The sequence below is a fragment of the Amborella trichopoda genome, chromosome 9 (assembly GCF_054954075.1).
Source record: "Amborella trichopoda isolate Santa Cruz 75 chromosome 9, AtrichopodaSantaCruz75HAP2 v2.0, whole genome shotgun sequence".
NCBI lineage: Eukaryota > Viridiplantae > Streptophyta > Magnoliopsida > Amborellales > Amborellaceae > Amborella > Amborella trichopoda.
Window position 1 is genome coordinate 17,294,595 of NC_142344.1, and position 23,426 is coordinate 17,318,020.

Sequence of the window (23,426 nt, forward strand, 5' to 3'; positions counted from 1 at the left end):
TTTTAAAAAAAATAAACTATCACAAAATTTTTAAAAAGATATTATCTGAAATTTTAGCTTTTAAAAAAAGAAAATATGTTAAAATTTGAGAGAACAACTATATCATATTTTATAGAGTGAAACTACTTAAAAATGTTTAGAGAGAGAAACTATCTTAAAATTATTGAAGAGGAGAGCCACCTCAAATTTTAAGTTTTAGAGAGAGAAACTATCTTAAAATTATTAAAGAGGAGAACTACCTCGAGTTTTAAGTTTTAGAGAGAATCTTAAAATTTTAAAAAGAGAAACTATATTAAATTTTAGAGAGTAAAGCACCTAAAATTTTAAAAAGATAAATTATCTCAAAATTTTTAAATATACAATTTCAAATTTTAAATTTTTGATAGAAAGTATATTAAATTTTAGAGAGAGAAACTATATCAAATTTTAGAGAGATAAACTATATCAAATTTTTATAGATATACTATCCTAAATTTTGAGTTTTAGAGAGAGACTACATATAAAAATTTTAAAGACAAAAATTATATCAAGTTTTGTTATCAAACAATGGACATAAAAGTGATTGCAAGGAATCCATGAATTTTGTATAGTTTATCCAAATAAGAGATTTGAAGAATCCATGACAAAAATCCTTGATATTGAAAATCAAAGATTTCTTTAAGATTTCAAATATCTAAGACTCCTAATTTCCTCCTATCCAAACAGGCCCCATGAGAATTTTTAGGACCCCAATTTCGAGATGTAATTTGGCCCCAAATTATAGGTATTAACCTCTTCAATCTAGTGACCAAGTTAAAAGGAAAGAAAAGAGAAAAATCATGACATGCACAAGCGTCTTGATATTAAGTAAAGACGATCCATAACTTGGACAGTCGACTCCAAGGATTTGAGAACACAATAAATTTTTTGTTTTAAGAAAAAGACATCTCAGCATTCAACAGTGGATACCAAATTTCACTTCAAATGACCTTGGCATTTTTAGCTCAAGGGAGTAAGATATCCAGCCATGGCGCAATGCAAAGCAGACTTTTTCCAATTATGTTACGACTTCTTCCAATGACCAGCCATTTGAGTACATTGACTTAGAGGGAGGATTTCCAGCCATAGGAGGACGATGTCTCTCGCTGAAATGAAGTTAAAATGCACCAATTTTTTATTTAGTCGCAGATTCAGGAGGATTGTAGAGGCTAATAGCCGGACATTGCAATATGACACTTCTAATGGGTTTTGAGGAAAGGTAAACGATGTCGAAGAAAAGATCGCCGTAGGTTCTAATTTCACTTAACAAGGAAACAGAGGGCAAGTCAGTCCATTTCATCAACACCACCATACCTCTGTTAAGAAGAAAAGGACAAATGAATACTGTACAGAGGTTTTCATAGGAACAAACAAAACCTAAGAAGAAAGCATCAAGGATATTCCAAGAAATTTCCATTCACTAGCACTCCGTGAACCTAACTGAGCCAGCGAGCAACACCATCTTCTTCACCAACAGCAGCCAGGATCTCAACACATACATCCAACACGGCCTGCAAACCATCAAGTATATAATCGTGTTATGATAGACTCTAGGAGCTGTTTTATATGGTGCAAGTACAGTCATGCAACTCATTAAGAAAGGCAAACAGTGAGTGATTGAAGAGGCAAGTCAGTATATGATATAAACATAAGGTATCCAACATCAGCCAATGGAAGCAATTGACGCAAATAAAAACTGATAAATATAATACAAGATTCCTTTGGCAGAAGAAAATAAATGCTCCCACAGAGAGGCCACACCATATGCTAAACAATATCAGCTATCATGTGCAAGCACCACACCAATAATTAAGCGTTGAACCTTCATATAAATTTTAAGCATGCAAGATCAAGAACAAAAGCTCGCATGCAAGGTTCTTTAGCCCCGTGTATTTTCTCTTCCTTCTGCACCAAAATAACTAATGTGGGTACTACAATATTTTCTCTATTGCATTGATAGCTAGGTGAGCTCAAGGAATTCCTAATGCATTTGTCTAGAGTCCCATGACACCATTCTGATTCTTGCAGTAGTTCTAGCAAGGATCTCAATGTAAAGAAGCAAATCTGTAATCCATCAATCGCAAATTCGTTGCGGATGTTACCAGATGAAGCAAAGATATTTACTTGAAATAATTATGCAGAAAACATTACTTACCAAGGGATTTCTACAGTTCACTAGCCGACACTCATCTAGTGAGGAGCCTTCCAACATCCAACTCTCCCAAACATCAAAGCTGTGACTGGCAAATACAAATTCCATTCTTCTGTTTATCTGAAAAGAATAAATACCAAGTTAAAACCATAAGGAAATTTATGCCATGTCATGCCATTAACTAAATTTAACAAGTAACTATGTGGCATAATTACGCATGCTTACGGTTGAAAGAATCCATAAGATGACGGCAGCAATGGACAAATGACATATTTGTTTTAAATCTAAATATAAATGCAATTCCCAACAATACTTCAGCTGCATAGAACTTTCACCAGACCAAAGAGCATATAAACTTCCAAAAGAGGGAGCAGCCAAGAGGTGTCTTAAGTTCTCTATGACTGTCAGCTTGGCTTTCAGTCTAGGACTTTGCTAGACTAAGTAGGAAACCTGCGCCCTGGGCTAGAGGCTTAGTGCCTTGATGCATCACCAATGTGCGCTTACACGTACCTTATTGAGGTAGGCTTAAACCCAGCAGTGGTTGTCTGACCCTAAAGGACCCGGTATAAGTCTCCTATGAAAAGGATGGAGACTTGTGAGGACAAGGGCATAAACCCTTCACTAGTCATCCTTCACATTATGAACACGTTTTAGACGCATTGACCAAGGATTGGTCAGGGACTTGGGATTGATTGGAAACCGGGGATAGATTTGTGTGCATGTATCAAGAGAGGATCGCCTTGCACCGGGATGGTGCATCTATCTAGGATGGACATGACTTATCCTTAGGGAAGCACCTGAATCAGAGGTAACTTTGTAGTCCATCTAATCCTTGGTTGACATTGATAGGCCAATCATGAGCCAGTACAATAGAGACATGTGGGTCGTGAGTCTATTGGTTTAATTTGGGACGAGAATAATTAAAGCATTAGATATGGCGTACCTAGTTACAACTTTATCCCACAGCATGCTCACTCTCAGTGGCTCTTTTCAGTAAATTTCCAAGTGCATTTCGAGAGAAATAAATTAGTTTTTGTTTTCTAAAAAAGGTCACTTTCAATGTATTGTGGAATTGTTAAAAGGACCAAAGATATTTATAGAAAAAATTTGTTCTCTAAAGCACAAAGTGCTTGGATCAAAAAATATTAATTTGTAGGAAAATAAGGGGATAAACTTTTTTCACATAGGGCACTAGTGGGCCACATTGTGTGGCACAGGAGTGGCCACTTGGAGGACCTTGAAGGATGTAGGCCCATTGACCATGGAGTCCCACGGGGCACAAATTGTAGTCCAAGTTGGACTAGGGCGCCTATAAGTGCTCATGTGTGTGGTGCGTGCCTCTTAGATGACACCTTTTTTTTTTTTTTTTTGAGAATGTTCACATTTGTATTAATAAAAGGAGATTACAGTGTAGATCATGTGTATATAAACATATACAAAGTTTGACATACCTGCTTGGCAGGTGCCATTTACAATGCCTAGCAGGGACCAAAAATAAAACCTCAAAAAAGCTCAATGGTGACACTGATTAGAAGGGAGGAAGAAACTTCTAGACAGCGAGAGAAATGTTGAGGCGAGCACCATCCCTAGCTACAGTATCAGCAGCTGCATTTGCTTCCGTGAATACATGTTTCCAGGTGATTCTATGGGAGCCACATATGACATCTAGTTCATAAAAAATGGACCCAAAAGTCTCCAAGGGCAGGGAGCACGGCCAGAGGCCCAAGAAATCACATTACTAGAATCTCCTTTAACAACCAAATCCAAGTTCTAGAGTGGGTTAAATCTCTGGAAGCCTTCGAGCAAAGCCAGAGCCTCTGCGGATGTAGAATCTGAGACCCCAGCAGGGGAGTATTGGAGGAGTGTGGTACCATCTGAGTTTCTGTATAGGCTTCCAATGCCGGAGGGGCCGGATTGCCGGGGGAACAACCATCAAAATTTAACTTAAGGTGGCCATATTCGGGAGGCCTCCACAGAAAGAATCGAGATATCTTCTGGGCCCTAAGGAAAAGGAGATTTTGCCAATTGAGAAGAGTTCAGAAGAGGAATAGATACAGAGGATGCTGTGATTCTTACTCCAAAAAGACACAAGGGTGTGAAATTTCTCCATCAAGGAAGGAATGGAAGCCTTTTCTCCGCTGAAGATACAGGTATTTCTTTCAAGCCATAAGTACAGCTGAGATCGAAGCCCTCCACAGGAAGAAGCTGGAGTTTGTCCAAGGTGTGTGGAGGCAAGCAGCAAAGAGCTGAGGGATGGAATGTGGAGTAACCCAGGTCCAATTGAAGAGATGAAGGACATAGGACCAAAGAACTAAATCAGTGTTACAGTGAATAAAAAAGGTGGGCATTGGATTCTTCAGCCCTCAAACATAGCACACATCTATTTGGTAGGGGAACTCCTTTTTTTTGGGATATTATCTAAAGTAAGAACTCTTTCGTGTGCAGTGAACCAAGTGAGGAGTGGGCAGTATGGTAAAAGGATGCTACATTAAAAATCCTATCAGGGGGATAAAAGTTTGTGCAAGGCTTGCGGACAAAGCAGAGAAGGCAATAATCTCGTCATCAGTGAGGAATCTCCTGAAATTTGGGTTCCCCAGTAGTAGTAAATCTGTCGGCTACTGTGGCCTGAGGCTCAGCTGCGATTCTGAAGAGGGACGGGAACTGGTCCTTCAAGGGGTATTCTCCTAGCCAAACATCTAGCCAGAAGAGGACACAATTACCCAGTCTTCGACAAAAACGCAGCTTCTAAAAAGAGGTCATGGCATCGCAGAATGGATCGCCAGCAGATAACTGGCTGCTAGTACTGTAGGATGGGACCCACGCATGGTCACCTCAGCAATATTTGTGGAAGACCACTTCTTTCTAGAGATGAGATAGTTTGGTGGCAAAGCGCCACCACCATTTGCCAAGCAAAGCGACGTTCGTGGATTTAAGGTTTCAGATACCAAGACCCCCTTGGGCCTTGGGAGAGCAAACCTTTCGTTAATGGTTGATCAAGTTTGATAGATTCACTTTCAGAAACAAGAAGGTCTAGTCTTGGAGGAATAATATCAACCACTTGACGCCCATCCGATGCATTAGCTATGGTTATTTCCAATGGTTTAAAAAACGGATTGGTGCCCCAGATCGGGCACCCCAAAAACCCATCCGAATAGGTGAATCGGGAATCGGTCGTATTCGGCTTTAAAAAAATCCAAAAAAATTATTAAAAATCGTTATAAATGTTGCATTATTGAAATCCAATAAGAAATGGGGGTACTACATTAAGAACTTTCATTTTTTTGCATCAATATGCGAATATTGAGATGTTCTTTCCCTGCATGAATAAATTTAAAATTTGTCTTATAATATCATCTAATTTTAAAATAATTTATTTACAGCTATAATAAAAATAATACATTATATAATTTATAATATAAATAAATAAACAAATAAAATACAGATTTGGTTATCAATGTATAATTATTAATTGTAATAAACATGATTCAAAAGACAAAGGTGTGAAGCATACAAATAAATAAATATACAAAAGTATAGAATTTAGAAACGTAAATTTGTAATTACGTTATAATAAAAATAAATAAATATCATACTTGCAATGTGGGATAGTTGACAAAGAAACTTTAGAATAGATTTTACCTCTTGCTACCTACAAGAACATAATTGGCTAATCTTCATATAAAACATTTATTAAAATAAATTTTTTTTCATAATGTTAATATTATTGGCCTAAAAGATAATATTTTAAGAGCTTACCATTTAATTACCAAGGTATTGTGCAAATATGTTTTAATTACTAAGGTATTGGAGCTTAGAAGTAGGTATTGGGGCTTATAAATGTGATGGCAAGTGGGATAAATCCCACATCATCGATTTTGAGGAGTGAACATGTATATAAAACGTTGTCAACCATCTTGAAGACCATGTGTTGCCACGCGTGAGGGCATTAAGCTCTTAGAAAAGCTTACGTGAGCCCCAAGGAATTTATTTTAGAAATAAGCAATGATGACAGTGGCACGTGTAACAAGGCATTGGCAATGAACCAGCCTGGCATAAAAGACAAGGGAGTGATGACTTTGATTTGCTTGCATAAAAAATAAGGGAGTGATGACTTTGATTTGCTTGCATAAAAGACAAGGGAGTGATGACTTGATGACATCAGGATCATTATGTGGGCCACTGGCATCGGATTTTTTCAATAGAAAAAGCTAAAAAAAGATGGAACCTCTCGGATCTTGTTTTATTAGTGAATCCGAAACGGTATAGCCGATATCCGACCCGGATTGCCCGATTCAGAATCGGATCGACGATTTTTTAAACACTACCTTTTTCTATTGAAAAAATCTGATGCAGGCGGCCCACATGATGATCCTGACGTCATCAAGTCATCACTCCCCTATCTTTTATGCCAGCAAATCACTTGTCTTTTATGCCAGCAAATCACTTATCTTTTATGCCAGCAAATCAAAGTCATTACTCCCTTGTCTTTTATGCCAGGCTGGTTTATTGCCAATGTCTAGTTACACATGCCACTGTCATCGTTGCTTATTTCTAAAATAAACTCCCTAGGGCCCACGTAAGCTTTTCTAAGAGCCCTCACACGTGGCAACACACAATCTTCAAGTTGGTTGACAATGTTTTATATACATGTTCACTCCTCAAAAACTAAGATGTGCGATAAATCCCTCTTGCCATCACATGTATAAGCCCCAATACCTAATTCTAAGCTCCAATACCTTAGTAATTAAAACAGATTTGCACAATACCTTGGTAATTAAACGGTAAGCTCTTAAAATATTTTCTTTTAGGCCAATAATAATAACATTATGAAAAAAAAAAAAATTTATTTTAATAAACATTTAATATGAAAATTAGCCAATTATGTTCTTGTAGGTAGCAAGAGGTAAAATCTATTTTAAAGTTGCTTTGTGAATTATCCCACATTGCAAGTACGATATTTATTTATTTTTCTAATTTTATTACAATGTAATTACAAATTGACCTCTCTAAATTCAATACTTTTGTAGATCTATTTATTTGTAAGGGTCACACCTTTGTTTTTTGAATCATGTTTATTGCAATATTATAATTAATAATTATACATTGACAACCAAATCTTGTATTTTATTGGTTTATTTATTTACATTATAAATTATATAATGTATTATTTTTATTATAGCTGTAAATATTTTTTAAAAAAATTGGATGATATTATAAGACAAATTTTAAATTTATCCATACAGGAAAAGAACATCTCAATATTCGCATATTGATGCAAACAAATGAAAGTTCTTAATGTAGTACCCCCATTTCTTATTGGATTCCTAAAAAGCAACATAGATAATGATTTTTAATAATTTTTTTAAGGCTGAATCCAACCTATTCCCGATCCGAAACACCGATTTACCAATCCGGATGGATTTTTAGGGTGCTCGATCAGGGGCATCGATCTATTTTTTAAACCAATGGAAAAAGCTAAAAAAAGATGGAACCGCTCAGATCCCGTTTTATTAGTGGATCGGGAACGATATCACCGATACCTGATCCGGATCGCCCGATTCCGGATCGATCGGTGATTTTTTAAACACTGGTTATTTCACATGGACAACCACTTTGCCCAAGACTAGGTGAAATTTATGGGCTCCATCATCTGACCATAGGAAGTTTCCCATGAGCCTCTCCAGCCTCGCTTCGATAGATGTGCGCATATGAAAAAGAGATAAGGAAAAGTGGGATGCTAGCAAAAGCGACTTTTATGAGAGTTAATCTGCCAGCAGGATAGAGGAATCTCCCTTGCCATCCAGCAAGCCTTCTATCGAACCTGTCGATGATAGGGCTCCACTGGTCTAGCTTTGTAAGGCCAAGACAAAGGGGCAGACCCAGGTAAGAGGATGGGATGTCGTCAACTGCACAATCCCCCTAATTGGCAAAACTTTGGACCATGGAAGTGTCTAGACAAACACCCATCATTTTAGTATTAGCCATATTAGCTTTGAAACCAATGGTAAACTCAAAACACCGAAGAACCAAGAGCAAATATTCCACTTGGTGGAGGGAGGCATTGTAGAAGAGGAGGGCGTCGTCGGCATATTGAAGGTGAGAAATGATTGGACCAGATCTACCAATTTGAAAGCCCGAATTTAATTCAAAATTTTGAACAACTAGATTTGGAAATCAAGTTTGCTAGGATTCCTTCTGAATGAATTCAAAAGGGATTTGGGAAGTTAGTTACAAACTTACAACTTTGTTAAGGAAATCTTCTTTGAAGAGGAACCCTACTAGGAGATGAAAGAATGTGGGACGATTACGAGGACATGCGAGATTTTCACCCTTGATCTCATGATGTGTGACTATTGGTGTGAATGGCTGAGATAAGCCTCTCGCACCCCATAGATTTCCTATTATTCGAAGTCCAAATCTCCAAAATATCCCCAAAGGGTCTATAAATAGGGCAGCCACCTCTGTTCCTCACACATTCCAACGTGTGATGCTCCTATTCTCTTGAGAAAAACATCGTAGATAAAGAGAGAGGTGAGGGAGATGTGTGTGAGGTCTCTAGCATTTCAAGAGGGAGAATACGGAGAAAAAAGCCTTCAGCATTGATAGTTTGAGAGAAACCAAAGGGGAGACTAAACCAGTGTGCTTAGGAGAAAATCCGAGACAAAGTGGTCTGAAATCTCCATGCTTTGGCCTGAATTTTCTTCCCAAAACACAAGAAATGGAAAGAACTTCGCCTTTGAAATGGTGAGCCTATGACCTAGGGAAATCATTTGGTCAGAAGTCCTAGGAGGTGGTCCTAAGTAAAATTTAAGGTTGTACAACAGCATATTTGTCTTTCCTTTGAGCAAAGTTCTGTGAATGCGGCAGAAAGGAATTCCTTAGGAATTTCATCCCTTTCTTCATGTTTGAAATTTGTAATTGAGAAAGGAGCAACACCTGTAAGGTAGGTGCGTAGGTGCATCGTAGACTACAATAAAGAGAGTGCTAGAAAATTCTAAAAGCTGCACTTCGCATGCCCCATCATAATCGCTTACAGGCCAAGAAGTATAAATTGATCCACATTGCTTCTTGTTATCCAATCTAGTTTGGCATCCTTTATGCCTTTTGAGGTATTTATTTTCACTTCTTTAATTGCGGGTTGGGTCTGGGGAGGTCCAGCAACTGACCAGGATCTGAGAACTTAAACAAGGGCAATTCTGATCCCCAAGGGCCACCAGGGGTTAGACCAAGGTGGGGGGTTGGGACCTGGCCAGATCTGGTTCCGTCCATATTGCATTAGGGTTGGGTCAGGATAAAGGTGATCTCCACTGGACCCAACTGGCTGGGACACCCAAAGAAAAGCAGATCCTCAGGGAAATTAAAGTGACTTTGTCATATTGTAAGCCTGCAAAGCCTGGAAATGGAGATCTTTTCCTCTGTGATGTAGTACAACTCTATTTAACTATGGTAAGTCCGAGAAACCTCTTCAAGGATCTGTTAATCAAAGAACTATCTCTCAAAATGATATAATGTCACAAATGCCTCCAAAGTTTTGAATCTGATCCATCGAACTACATGTCTTACATCAAATAAGCAACAAAGACAAAATTGTATCTGGCCTAGAATGTTGATGAAGGATAGAACCAGTGGTTTAAAAAACGGATCGATGGCTTGGATCGAGCACCTCAAAAATCCATCCGGATAGGTGAATCGGCGATCTGGATCGGGAATCGGCCGAATCGGTCGGATTAAGCTTTACAAAAAATCCAAAAAAATGATTAAAATTCATTATAAATGTTTTTTAGGAATCCAATAAGAAATCGGGGCGCTACATTATTAACTTTCATTTTTTTCATCAATATATGAATATTGAGATATTCTTTTCCTGTATGAACTTATTCACACAAAATAAAAATCATCGAATTACCATGGATGAAGTATATAATCATTCATGGACTCCAATAAAGAATGGTTTTTTTACAAGAACCTTTTAGTTTTTTTGACAAAAACCTTTTATTTTTTTACAATAAATGTTTGTCATATTACATTTTTCTTTTAGCAAGAACCTTTTAGTTTTTTTTGACAAAAACCATTTATTTTTTTACAATAAATGTTTGTCATATTAAATTTTTTTTTTTTTCAAGAACTTTTTTTTTTTTGACAAAAAATACGTGTATTACTTTTTCTTTTCTTTTTTAATAAGAACTTTTTATGTTTTTTTGACAATAAATTTTTCTTACTTTTTTTTTTTTTGACAAGAAAAAGAAATTTGACAAGAAAATGAATTGATAAGAACCTTTCATTTTTTTATTTTTTGATAAGAAAAAAAAATTGACAAAAAGCGGAATTAATAAGAACCTTTCATTTGTTTTTCTTTTTTTACAAGAAACCTTTTATATTTTTGATAAGAAAACAAAATTGAGAAAAAAAGGAAAAAAAATAATATTTCCAAAATTCAAAACAGCAACCCGTCTATGTAAGGATTCGAACCAACGACCTCCAAGCAAAACAGGGACGTGATAACCAGTATACCACATGCAACATAGTGATATTGACAGCGCAAATAAAATCCTATAATATTTAAATGTTTTAAGCTATTACCTTTTCACAATATCCCACATTGAAAATGTGGAAGAAGAACCAAGTGCATAAATACTTCTTGGTACTCAGCGTTGGTAACGCGCGTGAAACAACTAGCGACACGTGGGAGGCGATCGAACCTCAAGTAATTAGTTCCTTGACCTTATTTTACTCTGAAATTTACAAGAATAGCCACTGTAGAAGAATCGGCTTCAAGAATGCCCCCTGTATAAGAATCAGCACTTCATGATGTCATGAAGCGAAGAATCGGTGCTTCATGACGTCATGCGGCGATTTGTTACGTAAAATCACCGGTTCTTCTCTAGAACCGGGCATTTCAGCGGATTTTAGTGGAATCGACACAGGGGAACCGATTCCCGTGTCGACTCGGGCGAGTCTGATGCGACTCGCTGATTTTTCAAACACTGGATAGAACTATAGAAAAGGTTAAAAAGGGCACATCTTTTAGGGAGAAGGGAACGAGTTGAATTTCAGAATCCCATAAGTTTTTCTGTTTTTTTGGGTGGTTCACACAGACATTCCATAAGTTTCTTCGATGTAATGACAAAGGTGTAAACAAGATTTTTCTTTTCTTTTTTTCTCTTTTGCTAAATGACAAAGGTGAACAAATAATTAATTCAAAATATTTGGAACATCATCTCATGAAGAATAATCTAGACATGCAAATTTGAGACGGATGTTATAGGAGGTTCCAAGATTTATATAGCAAGCAGACTACATATCACAAAAGCTGTAGTCCATGAAGATTGTAATTAGCCACACCTCAAGTCGAAAAGTTTCAGAGGCCAAGTAATTATAAAATACGTTGGAAGTTTTTCTATTTTAAATCTGATTTATCTGAGGTCTATTTGAGTTGCTGCACATTGAATAAAATGCATGTGCAACCTTTTCAATCGATTTGTTTGCATAAACTGAATATTTTTGCTCTTGTTTTCATGAATCACCAAGCAAAATAGCAATTTAAATAACAATATGGGCTGATTATGCTTCCTCGAAAGTACATAAAAGGAACTGGCCAAAGATCTTGCATCCTGACCCCATGAGGAACTGCAATATGTCATCTTACCCCGCAAGGAGCTTTCATCAAAGGAAGACAAGTACCAGGTGGTGCACTGATTGCCCACGGTTGTATAGACATCCAACTTATGTCTAAATCCCTCTGGTTCCACCTGCAAATTAGTTTCCGATAAGGCTTATGATCATGTGCACTGAAAGGTCCTCGACAATAATATGGCTCTCATGTGCTTCGGATCTAATTGGCACAGCTAGATCTCAGGATGCATGTCTGCTGCTTCCTTCTCAGTCCTCACCGATGGCTCAACATGAGACTCTTCCCTTGCTCGAGAGGCATAGACCAGGGGGGCCCTCTCTCACCTTCTTATGGGTAATCATGGTTAAGTAGTTTAACCAAACAGCAAAAAGCATTTATGCCCATGACCTTCTTAGAGGTTTCAAGGCTTACCAAGGGGGCCCAGTGATATCTCATCTGAAATATGCAGGTGTCGCACTGCTTCTCTGTGATCCTTCACCACAGCAGGCCCAATCCCTTCAGCTTTTCTTTTTTGAAACTTCAAAACTAAATTAATCCCTTCAGCTTTTTCTCAGATGTTTTGGATTGGCCTCAGGTTTACTCTGATCAATATGAAAAAAACAACTATATTCGGCAAAGGAATGGGTGAAGAGGATATGACCCAGGTCAACAATTGGTTAGGCTGTAATATTTCGAGGTGGCTGCCAACCAGATACTTAGGCTTCTATCCTTTGTGGATAAGCCGAGGAAAGCCTTAAAGGACCATGTGGAGAAAAATATGAGAATAAATTAGCATCCAGGAAAACACGCCACCTATCACAAGTGGGGAGCATTACTCTAATCAAAGCCTACCTCTCCAACTTAACAGCATATTTCATGTCTTTGTCCACCGTGCCAATTCCAGGGCTATGCAAACTAGAAAAGATCAGAAAAGGAATCTTGGGTAGGGCAGCGAATGTAGGGTCGCGAGTTCCATCCAGTCGGGTAAAAGCGATTTGCTTACAAAATAAATCAGTGGTCTTAGCATCAGTAAATGAAATAAGCTAACTGTGCTCTCTTGGAAGGATGCCATTGCCCATTAATTATGGCTCAGTAGACCAGTTCATCAAACTATGTGATGATATTAGAGATAGGGGGAAAGGGGGGGGGGGGGCATGGAAAGGAATCAGAACTGTCTGCAATGATTTCACCTATCTGATTAGGTTTCATAAGGCCTACGGTTCAAGAATTTTCACAAGACCGCTAATCAGCTTTGGAACCTTTTGGTGTCTAAATTCCCCAATATTGCTAGATTAGCCTTATCTTAATGCATGTGTTTGATTTATTTGAAGCTATTAGAGCGGGATCCACTTTTTGGGGAATATGAGTCGAAGTAATAACAAGAATATTTCTAGTGGAACATCTTTTAGCCTCCAAACAGTGTAGGACCTCGAGTTAAGGCGCAACCTAAAGAATCATTTAAGTGCTTGAACTGACCGACTTTCTCCATTGCCTACAAACTGTCTATTTGCCAAACCATGCATCTGACTCGATGATTTGAACTCCACAAAGCAAAGGTGACTTCACGTGAAATCCTTTTATTCTACATAAATATGCTCCTAGAACACGACCTTTTTAATAAAGGGAGACTCCAAGAATGTCATCTCTTGGGCCAAGAATCCCTCTTCAATTCCATGGGTCCTAAACTACATCTTTGACGAAATCTTCCACCTTTGCAGGGGTTTGATCGTCGTCTGGAAGCACACGTGGAAGGAGGCAAACCATGTCGCAGACGCCATGGCCAAAGCAGCGGCTCTCGGTGAAGGAACTTAAGAAGTTTTGGAATGGGTTTCTTATCTTCGGTTGTGTTGTCTCAATGTAACCTTCAAAAAGAAGGCCTTTGTATTCTGTTTTTATTCCCTCTTATCTCTCGTTCGCCCTCCTTTGTATCTCCGCTATCCACCTATGGATAGTTTCTCTCTCTCTCTCTCTCTCTCTCTCTCTCTCTCTCCCCCTTGTATTCCCTTATCAATATATAAAAGTTAACATTCTACAAACAAAAACATGCTCCTAGAACAGCCATTCTTAGAATTCTAAGGCCAAAACCAGCACAAAACACACCCCCCCCACCCTGCAACAACCTCACCAGGAACCCAAAAAAAAAGAGAGGAATTTGGCTTCCTTTTAGCTTGCCATAAGAATTTGAGTATACATCATCTTCATGCTAAAGACCTACTCATTCCATGTGTAAAGTGCAAAGAGACAGTCAAATCAGTTAATAACTCACTTCGTCATAGTAAAGTGACACAAGTCCATGAGGGTGACCAGGCTTTCAGAACCTCCTTTGCTCCTTCAGGTTCAACTGGGAATGCCCTCAATCAATTGAAGACTTATTAAAGCAATGGTTGTCCCCACCACTCCCTGTTAAAGGTCTGATTACTTGAAAACTAGGACTGATAGCTATTGTGTGGTTGAACTGGCGAGAGTGACAGCTCAGAATTCGTTTCTAAACTTGCAGAACCATACAAACTTTTAATAATAATAACCTTGTCTAGTTCATGGGCTTGAGGCGGGAAAGAAAAGTGGGGTATCATTGCAAGAGATATCCCCACACAGTAGTCCACTATGGTATGGAGCCATGACTCTCATCTAAGTCGATCCCCTCTGTGGTCACTGCCTCCCCTAGTTGTCATCAACTAAGCTTCAATGGATGTTCATGCGGCAAACCTGGCCAGGAGGGAATTGCTTGTGTTCTCTGATACCACCTACACTTCTATCATTAGGACAATCATGGTATTCATTCTCCTCACTGGTACTAGATTGCTCTCACTAACTTGGGGCCCAATCATGGTGGAAAGTGATTTTCAGTGTCATCTCATGGGTCAAGAATAAACCTACAGGTCCAAGGAGACTTCAAGCAAATCTCTGACAAATTTTGACTGACGTTAAAGTTTGAAGTACATTACACAAATAGATGGGCCAAGGCAAGCATGTCAGGTGAATCTTGGGTCCATGAAGGAGTCTCCAGATCCTCACTCCTGATTGAACCTACTGAAGAATAGCCCCATCCAATGGCTCTCCATACTAGTGAAGTACAGTTAATCATCCAAAAGTAGTGTAGCAATTTGAATCTGATATCAGTAAAGTTTGGATGCTCAAAACACCTGAACTGTAGAAAGCTGCGGCTATCATCATTGATTGACATATTACATAAGTCACAAATGATAATTGTCAATGGATCCATGAAAACTTGGTAAATAATTCAATGAATATCTACGTGAAACATATAGAAACCCATTGATTGTCTCATAAATATGGTAGCATTTCCACAGTCCATATTACAATTGCCTAGGGAATAAATGTGATACAAGATGCAAGGGAGACTAAGAAATGATTTTCCATTAAAAACAAGAAGTACTGGAAGCACCAATCTCACTCACATACAAGGTCTTGCAACAAAGCTATCTTACTAAATTTGTTTCACCAAAAGAGATGCACGAGCATTGACAAAGAGACCGTTAAGAAAAAGAGTAATCATCAACGAGCGGGTGAAATTAAAGGGACATGCTAAGCTGGACTTATAATTGCATGATTTATCACTAGGAGATATCTTTCATCATCATCAGAGCCTAGTCCTAATTATTCGGGGTTTGGCCTCACAAATCTTGTTCCACGATTCTACTCTATCAAAGGCCATACCCTCAGTGAGACCACAAGTCCACATATCTTTTCTCACTACTTCCATCCATGTCCTTTTGGACCTTCTGCTTTCCCTTTTAGAGCTTTCCACTTGAACCAAATGCACTTCCTAACCGGTGTTGTATTAGGTCTGCGTTGCACATGGCCAGCTTCCATAAGTCTACTTTCCTCATCTTGTCGCCTAGTGGAGCCACCCGTTGCTGAATGTATTCATTTCGAATTCTATCCTTTTTTGTTTTGCCACTCATCCATCTCAACATTCTCATCACAGCTACACTTATCTCAGCATTCTCATCTTACTAGGAGATACCTTTACACATTATAAAATACTGTCAATACGCTTCTCAGCTGCATTTATTGGGGAAAAAATTGTTTCTCAACCACATGAAAATACGTAACAAGTTGTCTATGATGCAAATCGAATCATCTCTAGAAAAAACCTACTCAAAATGTAAATGAAGATCCAGAAATATTTACGCAGATGCTAGTCCAATGGAAATCTCCATTACCAATTACGGAAGATGCAGTGGCATCTTTCCCTGAAATGAATGCCACACTAGCCTTATTTCATACATGGAGAAGCCTAACTCATGCTGCTAAAGTACTAGTTTTTTAACACAGTATGGTAGAAGTGTCATAAAAGAGGCTGAGAACTTCGAAACGTGAGTGCCAATATCCCTATAAACTCCATTAAGATGACCACTAGGTCAAGTAATTGCAATAGCTGAGATGAACTCAGTTTAACAAAGAAAAATCTACATCAAGATAAATTGATGATCTCTACATATCAATCTCAACTTCTGATAATCATCAACTTAATCAATCAAGAAGGTATGCTATTCTCTATAAGTATGACAGGATCCAAGGTAGTTCTATAGTTGTTGGAATGCAAAGCAGGATCGTAAGTGGTTTCAGGAACAAAATCTGGGGACTGCGAAACAAAGATCCCTATAGTGGAGAGTGTCAATCGTACAATCCATTCTAGGGATCTCAATTCCAACCTTTGGGGAACTTGAACCCAACTTTTTTTGGAGATCTTGCTCCCAACCTTTTGGGATCGAGCAAGAAATTAAGACTACACTGTTTCAGTTTACAATTTCTAATGAGAAATAGTATTAAACAGTGTAATCATAAGTAAATTTCATAGCAGATCAATTCGAACTAGCCTAGGACTATTATAAGACTACACTGTCTAATTTGTAAACATTAAATAGTGTAGCTTCAAAAGGTTGGGATTGCCCCCAACCTTTTGGAAGCTCAATCCCCAATAGTGGGGATTGAGATTAAAAAATTTAAAAATCGATATCCCTTGACGATTCTTCCCTCGAGCGGCCATGGGGGGGTCCAGGCCGCCCAATGCCTAAGCGACCGCCTACGCAGGCACCAAGAACCTGGGCGGTGCAGTTGAAAAAAAAAAAAAATTGTCTGATTCTGATAATCCATAAGAATTTTGATAATCCATAAGACCATAATCCATATTTTTATACAATGCTAAAACAGTAAAACCATACAAGCATACACTGATAGTCTGATACACTATAGACTGCACACACAAAAGTTAGATAGTAGAACTAGAAACTAGAAAGTAGAAACTACAAATAAGAAAAAGAAAATATACAGAATATTCATAAAATATACAGTCTAGGACATAATAGTCAACACTCAATAGTCAACAGTCAACAATCAACACTTAACACTAAGAGTCTTCAGTCGTCATCATCATCATAGGGTAAACCTCATCATATGCATCAGTTTCGAAGCCATCATCATCAGAGTCATCTCGCTCTTCAATATCACGTTCATCCTCCTCTGTTTCTTCTGAATCTGCATCTTCGTTTCTTTCTTCTTCTACCCCCCTCTTACTAGTATGTACAGATGAGGCCCTAGGAGTCTTGGCCGCTCTACCATTTTCTATCTTTTTGTGCTTCCCTGAGCTTAAATATTGTATAATCTCCTCCCTAGTAGCCTCAGGAACATTTTTACACATGGCAACATTCCCCTTAATACCGGTAAGGTGTTTTTTAAATCGGTAAATGCCCCCATTAGTATCATTTCCACAATAATTACATTTAATACGATTTTTTTCATTTGGAATCGGGTTATAACCATACTTCCAACCTGGATCATCACTTTTAGAAAAACCTGGAGAAGATATTTCCAGAGAACAAGGCTCATTTTCATCATTTTCAAGTTCTTTTAAATTAAAACATTATCTAATCTCATCCTCAATAGCTTCAGGAGCCATTTACAAGAAGCAACATTCCCTTTAATACCAGCAAGGTATTTCTTGAATCGGTTAATATCCCCATTAGTATTTGGGTTATAACCGTACTTCCAACCCGGATCACTTATTCTAGAAGAAATAGAAATAGATCTATTCAAATGACAAGGATTTTGTTCCTGTTTTTGTTTTACAAAACTCATATATTGCTTAATCTCCTCTCTAATAGCTTAATCTCCTGACTGGACTTGGACCCAAAAATCAAAATATTTATATCCTTAAATATATTTAAATGGGAAACGTTTATATAACTTTTGACACCAAAATTACATTTATGATAAAATTTGGAGGCACACCTTAATTTGATTGTTCCAAGCTTATGCAAACCACACCTTATTTAAATAAATTCCATAAATATGTTAAATATATATGCATTACTTAGATATTATAATTTATAACTATAAATATATAATTATATTTAGTTATATATTATTTTAATACATAACTATTCAGGTTGGGTCCAGGTCGGGTCCACCAAGACCTAGACCCAACAATACAATTTGGGTCCAAGATTTGGACCCGGACTTGACCTGTCGGGTCCATATTATGGACTTGTACCCAGACTTGGGTCGAGTCTACCCATCGGTCAAGGTTTGGGCCTGGGTACATTGCCCCCCCCCCAACTAGCAATGATGTTGTGGTCACTAACGTGGCAAAATTATCTCTTCTTCTTTGCATTCTTGTGTGTCCTTAGATGCATCCGGTAATACTTGGATACTTAGAATAATGTACATTAGCTTGTACACTCACCCAAAATATATACGATATCTATGGAGCAAGAGGATGTCCTTGAAAGATTGCTACCAACTAGGAATAGCATAGGTACCACTAAGGGAGAAATAGTCATGGAAGCAAGAAGCCACCCAAGTACAACGTTCTTGCAATGAAGCTATGCTGGGTCGATTAAAAGAGGATAAAAGTTTATTGGATATATAATCAAGAAAATGCAGAGAATTAGAAAGCACTAGATAAAGACCATTAAAAGCAACAAAGGAACTCTTGAATATAAGAATTTCACCCACCATACTATTTTTAATCTATCACCATGTCTTAGATGCCGGGATGCTACAACCAAGTTTCAATGACTCAACTACCACTTATGCTCAATCTGGGAGTCAAAGGCATTTGGAAGTAGGCAGGAATTCACCAGGACCTATGCTTATCAAGTGTGACAATAAAATGCTTAGTAAAGAACTACCCACACCCATAGATTACTTGGGGTGCATAAGGATAAGGGTGGCGATGATCCCTTTTCATGCTAAGTGTGAGAAACACATCACATGTAAGGTGATGATCAGGTCTACAAGAAGATGCAACAATTCCACCTTATAAGTAATATTATGCAAGGAATGTATATTTGTACTTAGATTTCGATTGAGTTAATTATTCATGAAGGAAAAGAATCAATGCAAATAAAAAATATCAAAAAAAGTGAAATCAGTTAAAAGCACGTTTTAAAAGTCAAATTGTAGGGCCGGAACTCGCCGGACTTTAAAACCGTAGATGTTAGAGTTTTAAATTAGCTTCAAGACTTCCAAGATGTCTTCTAAGAAAATTATGGTTTGCCCATCTTCCATGATGACATTAAAAACAATATTTAACATGATCTCAAGAAGAGTCGAAAAATACATAACTCCAGAGATCTAAGAAATTAGTAAGAAATCTATTTAAAATATGTTCTTACTTGTAATAACTTTCCACCAGCAGCAAATGAACGCAATCCAATTGTATCCTGCATAAAAAGGTAGAGAGAAACAAACCATCATTATCAGCCAACCAACCAGTTACAGCATGATATATCACGTACTCAAAAGCACATAGGACATTAGTTTAAATTTAAAATAAGGAAAAACATCTAAATATACCTTAGTTCTGAACGCAACTAGAAATTGAGCTGCAGGGTCCCTTTTTGTCACATTAGACATGGTGTCCAAGAACCAACCACCACCAGGTACTCTTTGTCTAGACACATGATACCCAGCTCGACCTCTTGCATGCAAAGCTATAACATACCCATCTTTCAGCAACTCCCCAGATTGTCTATTGAGTCCCTTGCTCAATACAAGCCCTGGCTTATCACATACCGTTGATTCAGCAGGACAAACAGGTCTGATTCTAGAAGAATCTTCAGGGGAAGCAAAACGAGAACTAGAACTCATTCCCTGATCCCTGCCATTTATTGACGTGTCATCCTCCCTTTGAGAAGTAGAATTGTTGCTGTCTTTCTCTAATAAGGTAAGTGAATCTGACTTTAGGTGGGACTTACGCCGTGATGGTCTCTTTTTACCTTTCTTGCCTGACCTACCATGCCTTTCTTCAGACCGAGTAGAGGACTGCGAGATACCCGAATCATGGGAGTGAGGGGAAGCATCTTCTAATTGATAGGCATGTTTTTTATGGAACTCTGAACTCATTGGACTTTCAGCAGTCAACTGTTCACCATTACGAACCAAGAAAGCACTTTCAGTATCCCGTTTCTCAAACTGCTCATCATCATACCCAGTTTCAACTTGTTCTTCCTCATCAGAAACAGCATTTTTTGGAATGATACCCTCAAGAAAGAACGTCTGTAATATTGAAACAGCCTTCTCTCTTATTTCCATCCACACTTCCTCACTGTAATCTGAACTACGAGGTAGTATGATTACATTTGGCATCTCCCGCACCTGGAGAGAGTAGAAAAACATAGATAACAGAAAACACCAATCAGAAGAAAAATATTGTCATCTTCATAGCCAGGAAAACTATAACTTTGACATGCAAATACAGATGTTGCTGTGCTTCAGAGCGCAATCCATTTCAGTCAGTATGAGGTCTTTTATGAACAAAACTAACATTTTATTGCCGGTCAGAAAGGGATGGTGGTGTAGGCCTGATAACCACTGAACTACCTTCCAGAAATTCATAGTCCAATGCTAAGTTGAAGAATGGAATCAACAAAGCAATAATACTGTGCATCTAAGAGTACATTTTTATGTAGGACCCAATTAATGCCTCTTTTAGATGCATGATAGGAATTACAATGACTTGCTTAGACCTCCATCTCCAGTAAGAGCACATTTATTTATCTCAGCGATTGTCTGTATCTTAGAACATATAATACAACTATGTCTAGTTTATGATGAAAATCAGGAAGAGAGATGAATAAGAACACAAAAAGAACTAACCTGTTGAGCTATTTCGTAAATTATATATAAAATTCATCATTGTATTTTAAAAACATAGAATACATCTTATAGACTCCAAACTGAAGTCCAGGTGCCTCCAAAGACGTCTCACCAAGTCCCCACATATTGCAAAGTTAAAACCACATAAAACTACTTGAAATATCTACCAGAAATAGATAATAAATAAAAAACTAATCAAAACAGAACCCAAGCCCCAAAAAGGATTAATACTATCTTCTTAATTTATCACTAACATAACCATAAATGACTGTCCCCCTGAATTTCCTGCAAACCACAAAAGGATTCAAATTCATGTACTTTTTTTATCTTCACCCCTGGTCAAAAGAAACTCATCTTTTTAATTAATAAATTTCAGAGCATGCCCACATCAAGCATCTATAGTTGACTTTGCAGTAGTGACTTCTATAGTTCACTTTTGAGACCCATCTCTATTCTTTGATACCATCCTTATACTCATTGCCAGGTGGATTCCATATTTGGTAGCCAGTTATTCAACAAGCGGACCGCCCAGGGCCTGGGCGACTGTCGAGGGGGTATAGAAGGCCTCAGCGCATCCCCCAAGCCTAGGTGCCAGAAAAAGGCAGAAATCCCTGGGCTCCTAAGACCCCGCCTAGGCAGGTGCTCAGCGCCCAGCCCTGAGTGGTCGCCCAAGGCCTACGCCCTGCCCAGAGATGGAAAAGCCACTCAATAGGGGCATTTTGTGTTTGTTTTGTTTTTTATACTAAGGGGCCAAAATTGTGGGTTTTAGGTTCATTTGAAACCTAAAACCCATGAGAGCCTATTTTTTATAGAAAAAAACCCCAAAAAACTAGTTTTTGGTGAGTTCTTTAGGATCGAAGCATTTCTCAAAGTTATAAGAAATTGACCAAAACACCCATTGTTTTAGATTTAATTTTGGATGTTTTATCAATATATTAGAGGCTTTTTTAGAAGCATCTTAGAGGTGGAAGTTTGGAGATCCAGCAATCAAAGTAAGTGATTCTTTCTATTGCTAGTATAAGTTGTATTATTTTGAGATGTCTTCTTCAGAATCTAATAAAAGTAGTGATCCGGGTTGGAAATATGACTACAACTCAAATCCTTTGGATAAAAATTGCATAGGATGCAAGTTTTGTGAAAAAGATACAAAAAGGGGTATAAACCGGTTCAAGAAACATCTTGCCGGTATCAGGGGGGATGTTGCCCCATGTAAAAAAAACTCTTGATGCTGTTAAAGATAAACAATTTTTTGAGTCATATAAAAATGAAAAAAGATGAGAGACATGCCTCCATAGCAGAGATTAGGTCTGGGGTTCGGGTCAATTATGATGATGATGATAGTGATGAGGACAGGGAGGGATGTCAAGAGGTAGAACAATCCATTATTAGGGGGAAGGGAAAGGGAGTTGTAATTTCTTCTGAGACTTCGGGGCCTAAGAAGCCTCGGGTTAGAGGCTCTATGGATTGTTTTTTGCCCCGGCCTGACCCTGAGGTTGCAGGAGAGAAAACAAATAAGCAAACCACCATTGAAAATAGAATGAAGAAGGAAGAGAGAGATAGAGCTGCTTTTTATGTTGCTACATGGTTTTATGAGGCGAGCATTCCTATCAATATTGCTCGCCTAAGCAGCTTCTACGCTTTGGTAGAGGCAATTGGCCAATTTGAGCCTGGGATGAAACCCCCAACCCCATATGAGCTTTCAGAACCTCGTTTGAAAAAAGTAATGACTGTCACAAAGGATGTTGTTGAAGTTCAGAAGGATGCGTGGGCTCAATATGGAGTTTCTATTATGATTGATGCTTGGAGTGATAGGAAGAGAAGAAGTCAGATGAATTTGCCGGTGAATTGTCCTTAAGGGACTGTTTTCTTGAGGTCTATTGATGCCTCTGATCATATCCATGATGGCCATTACATATTCCAAGTTATAGAGAAGGGAATCAAAGAGGTTGGGGAGCAGCTTGTTATACAGGTTGTCACAGACAATGTTGTTCCTAATGTTGCTGCTACTAATTTGTTGCGCATAGCTTACCCTAGAATCTTTTGGACACCATGTGCAGCACATTGTATAAACCTCAAGCTTGAGGCTCTTTGTGGTTGGAGCAAAATTTTAGGTGCAGTGAAGAAGGGAAAGTCAGTTACGAATTTCATTTATAACCACACTCTCACCCTTAGCATAATGCGTAGATTTACAAAGAAGAAAGAGATTGTGAGGCCTAGGGTCACGAGATTTACGAGTTAGTACTTATGCCTAGATAGCATACATTCGAGGAGAGTCCAGTTGAGGCAAATGTTTACCCCGGATGATTGAAGAGCATGCAAGTGGTCCAAGGATCAGGTTGGGAAGAAGCTCAGAGATATTATCCTTTCTAAGGCTTTTTGGCGAGGGGTGAAGGACGGTATTTTTTCCTCTTGTCAAAGTCCTTCGCATGGTTGATAATGGCAAGGCTTCTATAGGCTACATATGTGAGGCTATGGAGAAATGCAATTGAGAGCTAGCTCAAACTTTAGATGCCTATGAGA

The 23,426-nt window shown here is 38.2% G+C and overlaps 1 protein-coding gene across 4 annotated transcripts in view; it reads right to left on the reverse strand.

The window, feature by feature from the left end:
* Nucleotides 1–1,247: 1,247 nt before the first annotated feature.
* The window catches only part of AN (NAD(P)-binding Rossmann-fold superfamily protein), a 34,237-nt gene continuing 12,058 nt past the window's right edge, over nucleotides 1,248–23,426 (reverse strand). For all 4 annotated transcript variants that reach the window (XM_006829121.4, XM_088848526.1, XM_088848527.1 and 1 more), the window contains 4 exons: nucleotides 19,605–20,405; nucleotides 19,424–19,471; nucleotides 2,174–2,290; nucleotides 1,248–1,529 (listed from right to left, as the gene is read on the reverse strand). In XM_006829121.4, coding sequence (XP_006829184.1) covers nucleotides 1,455–1,529; nucleotides 2,174–2,290; nucleotides 19,424–19,471; nucleotides 19,605–20,405 — 1,041 coding nt within the window. In that variant the 3' untranslated portion in view covers nucleotides 1,248–1,454. The remainder of the gene's footprint in view (nucleotides 1,530–2,173; nucleotides 2,291–19,423; nucleotides 19,472–19,604; nucleotides 20,406–23,426) is intronic.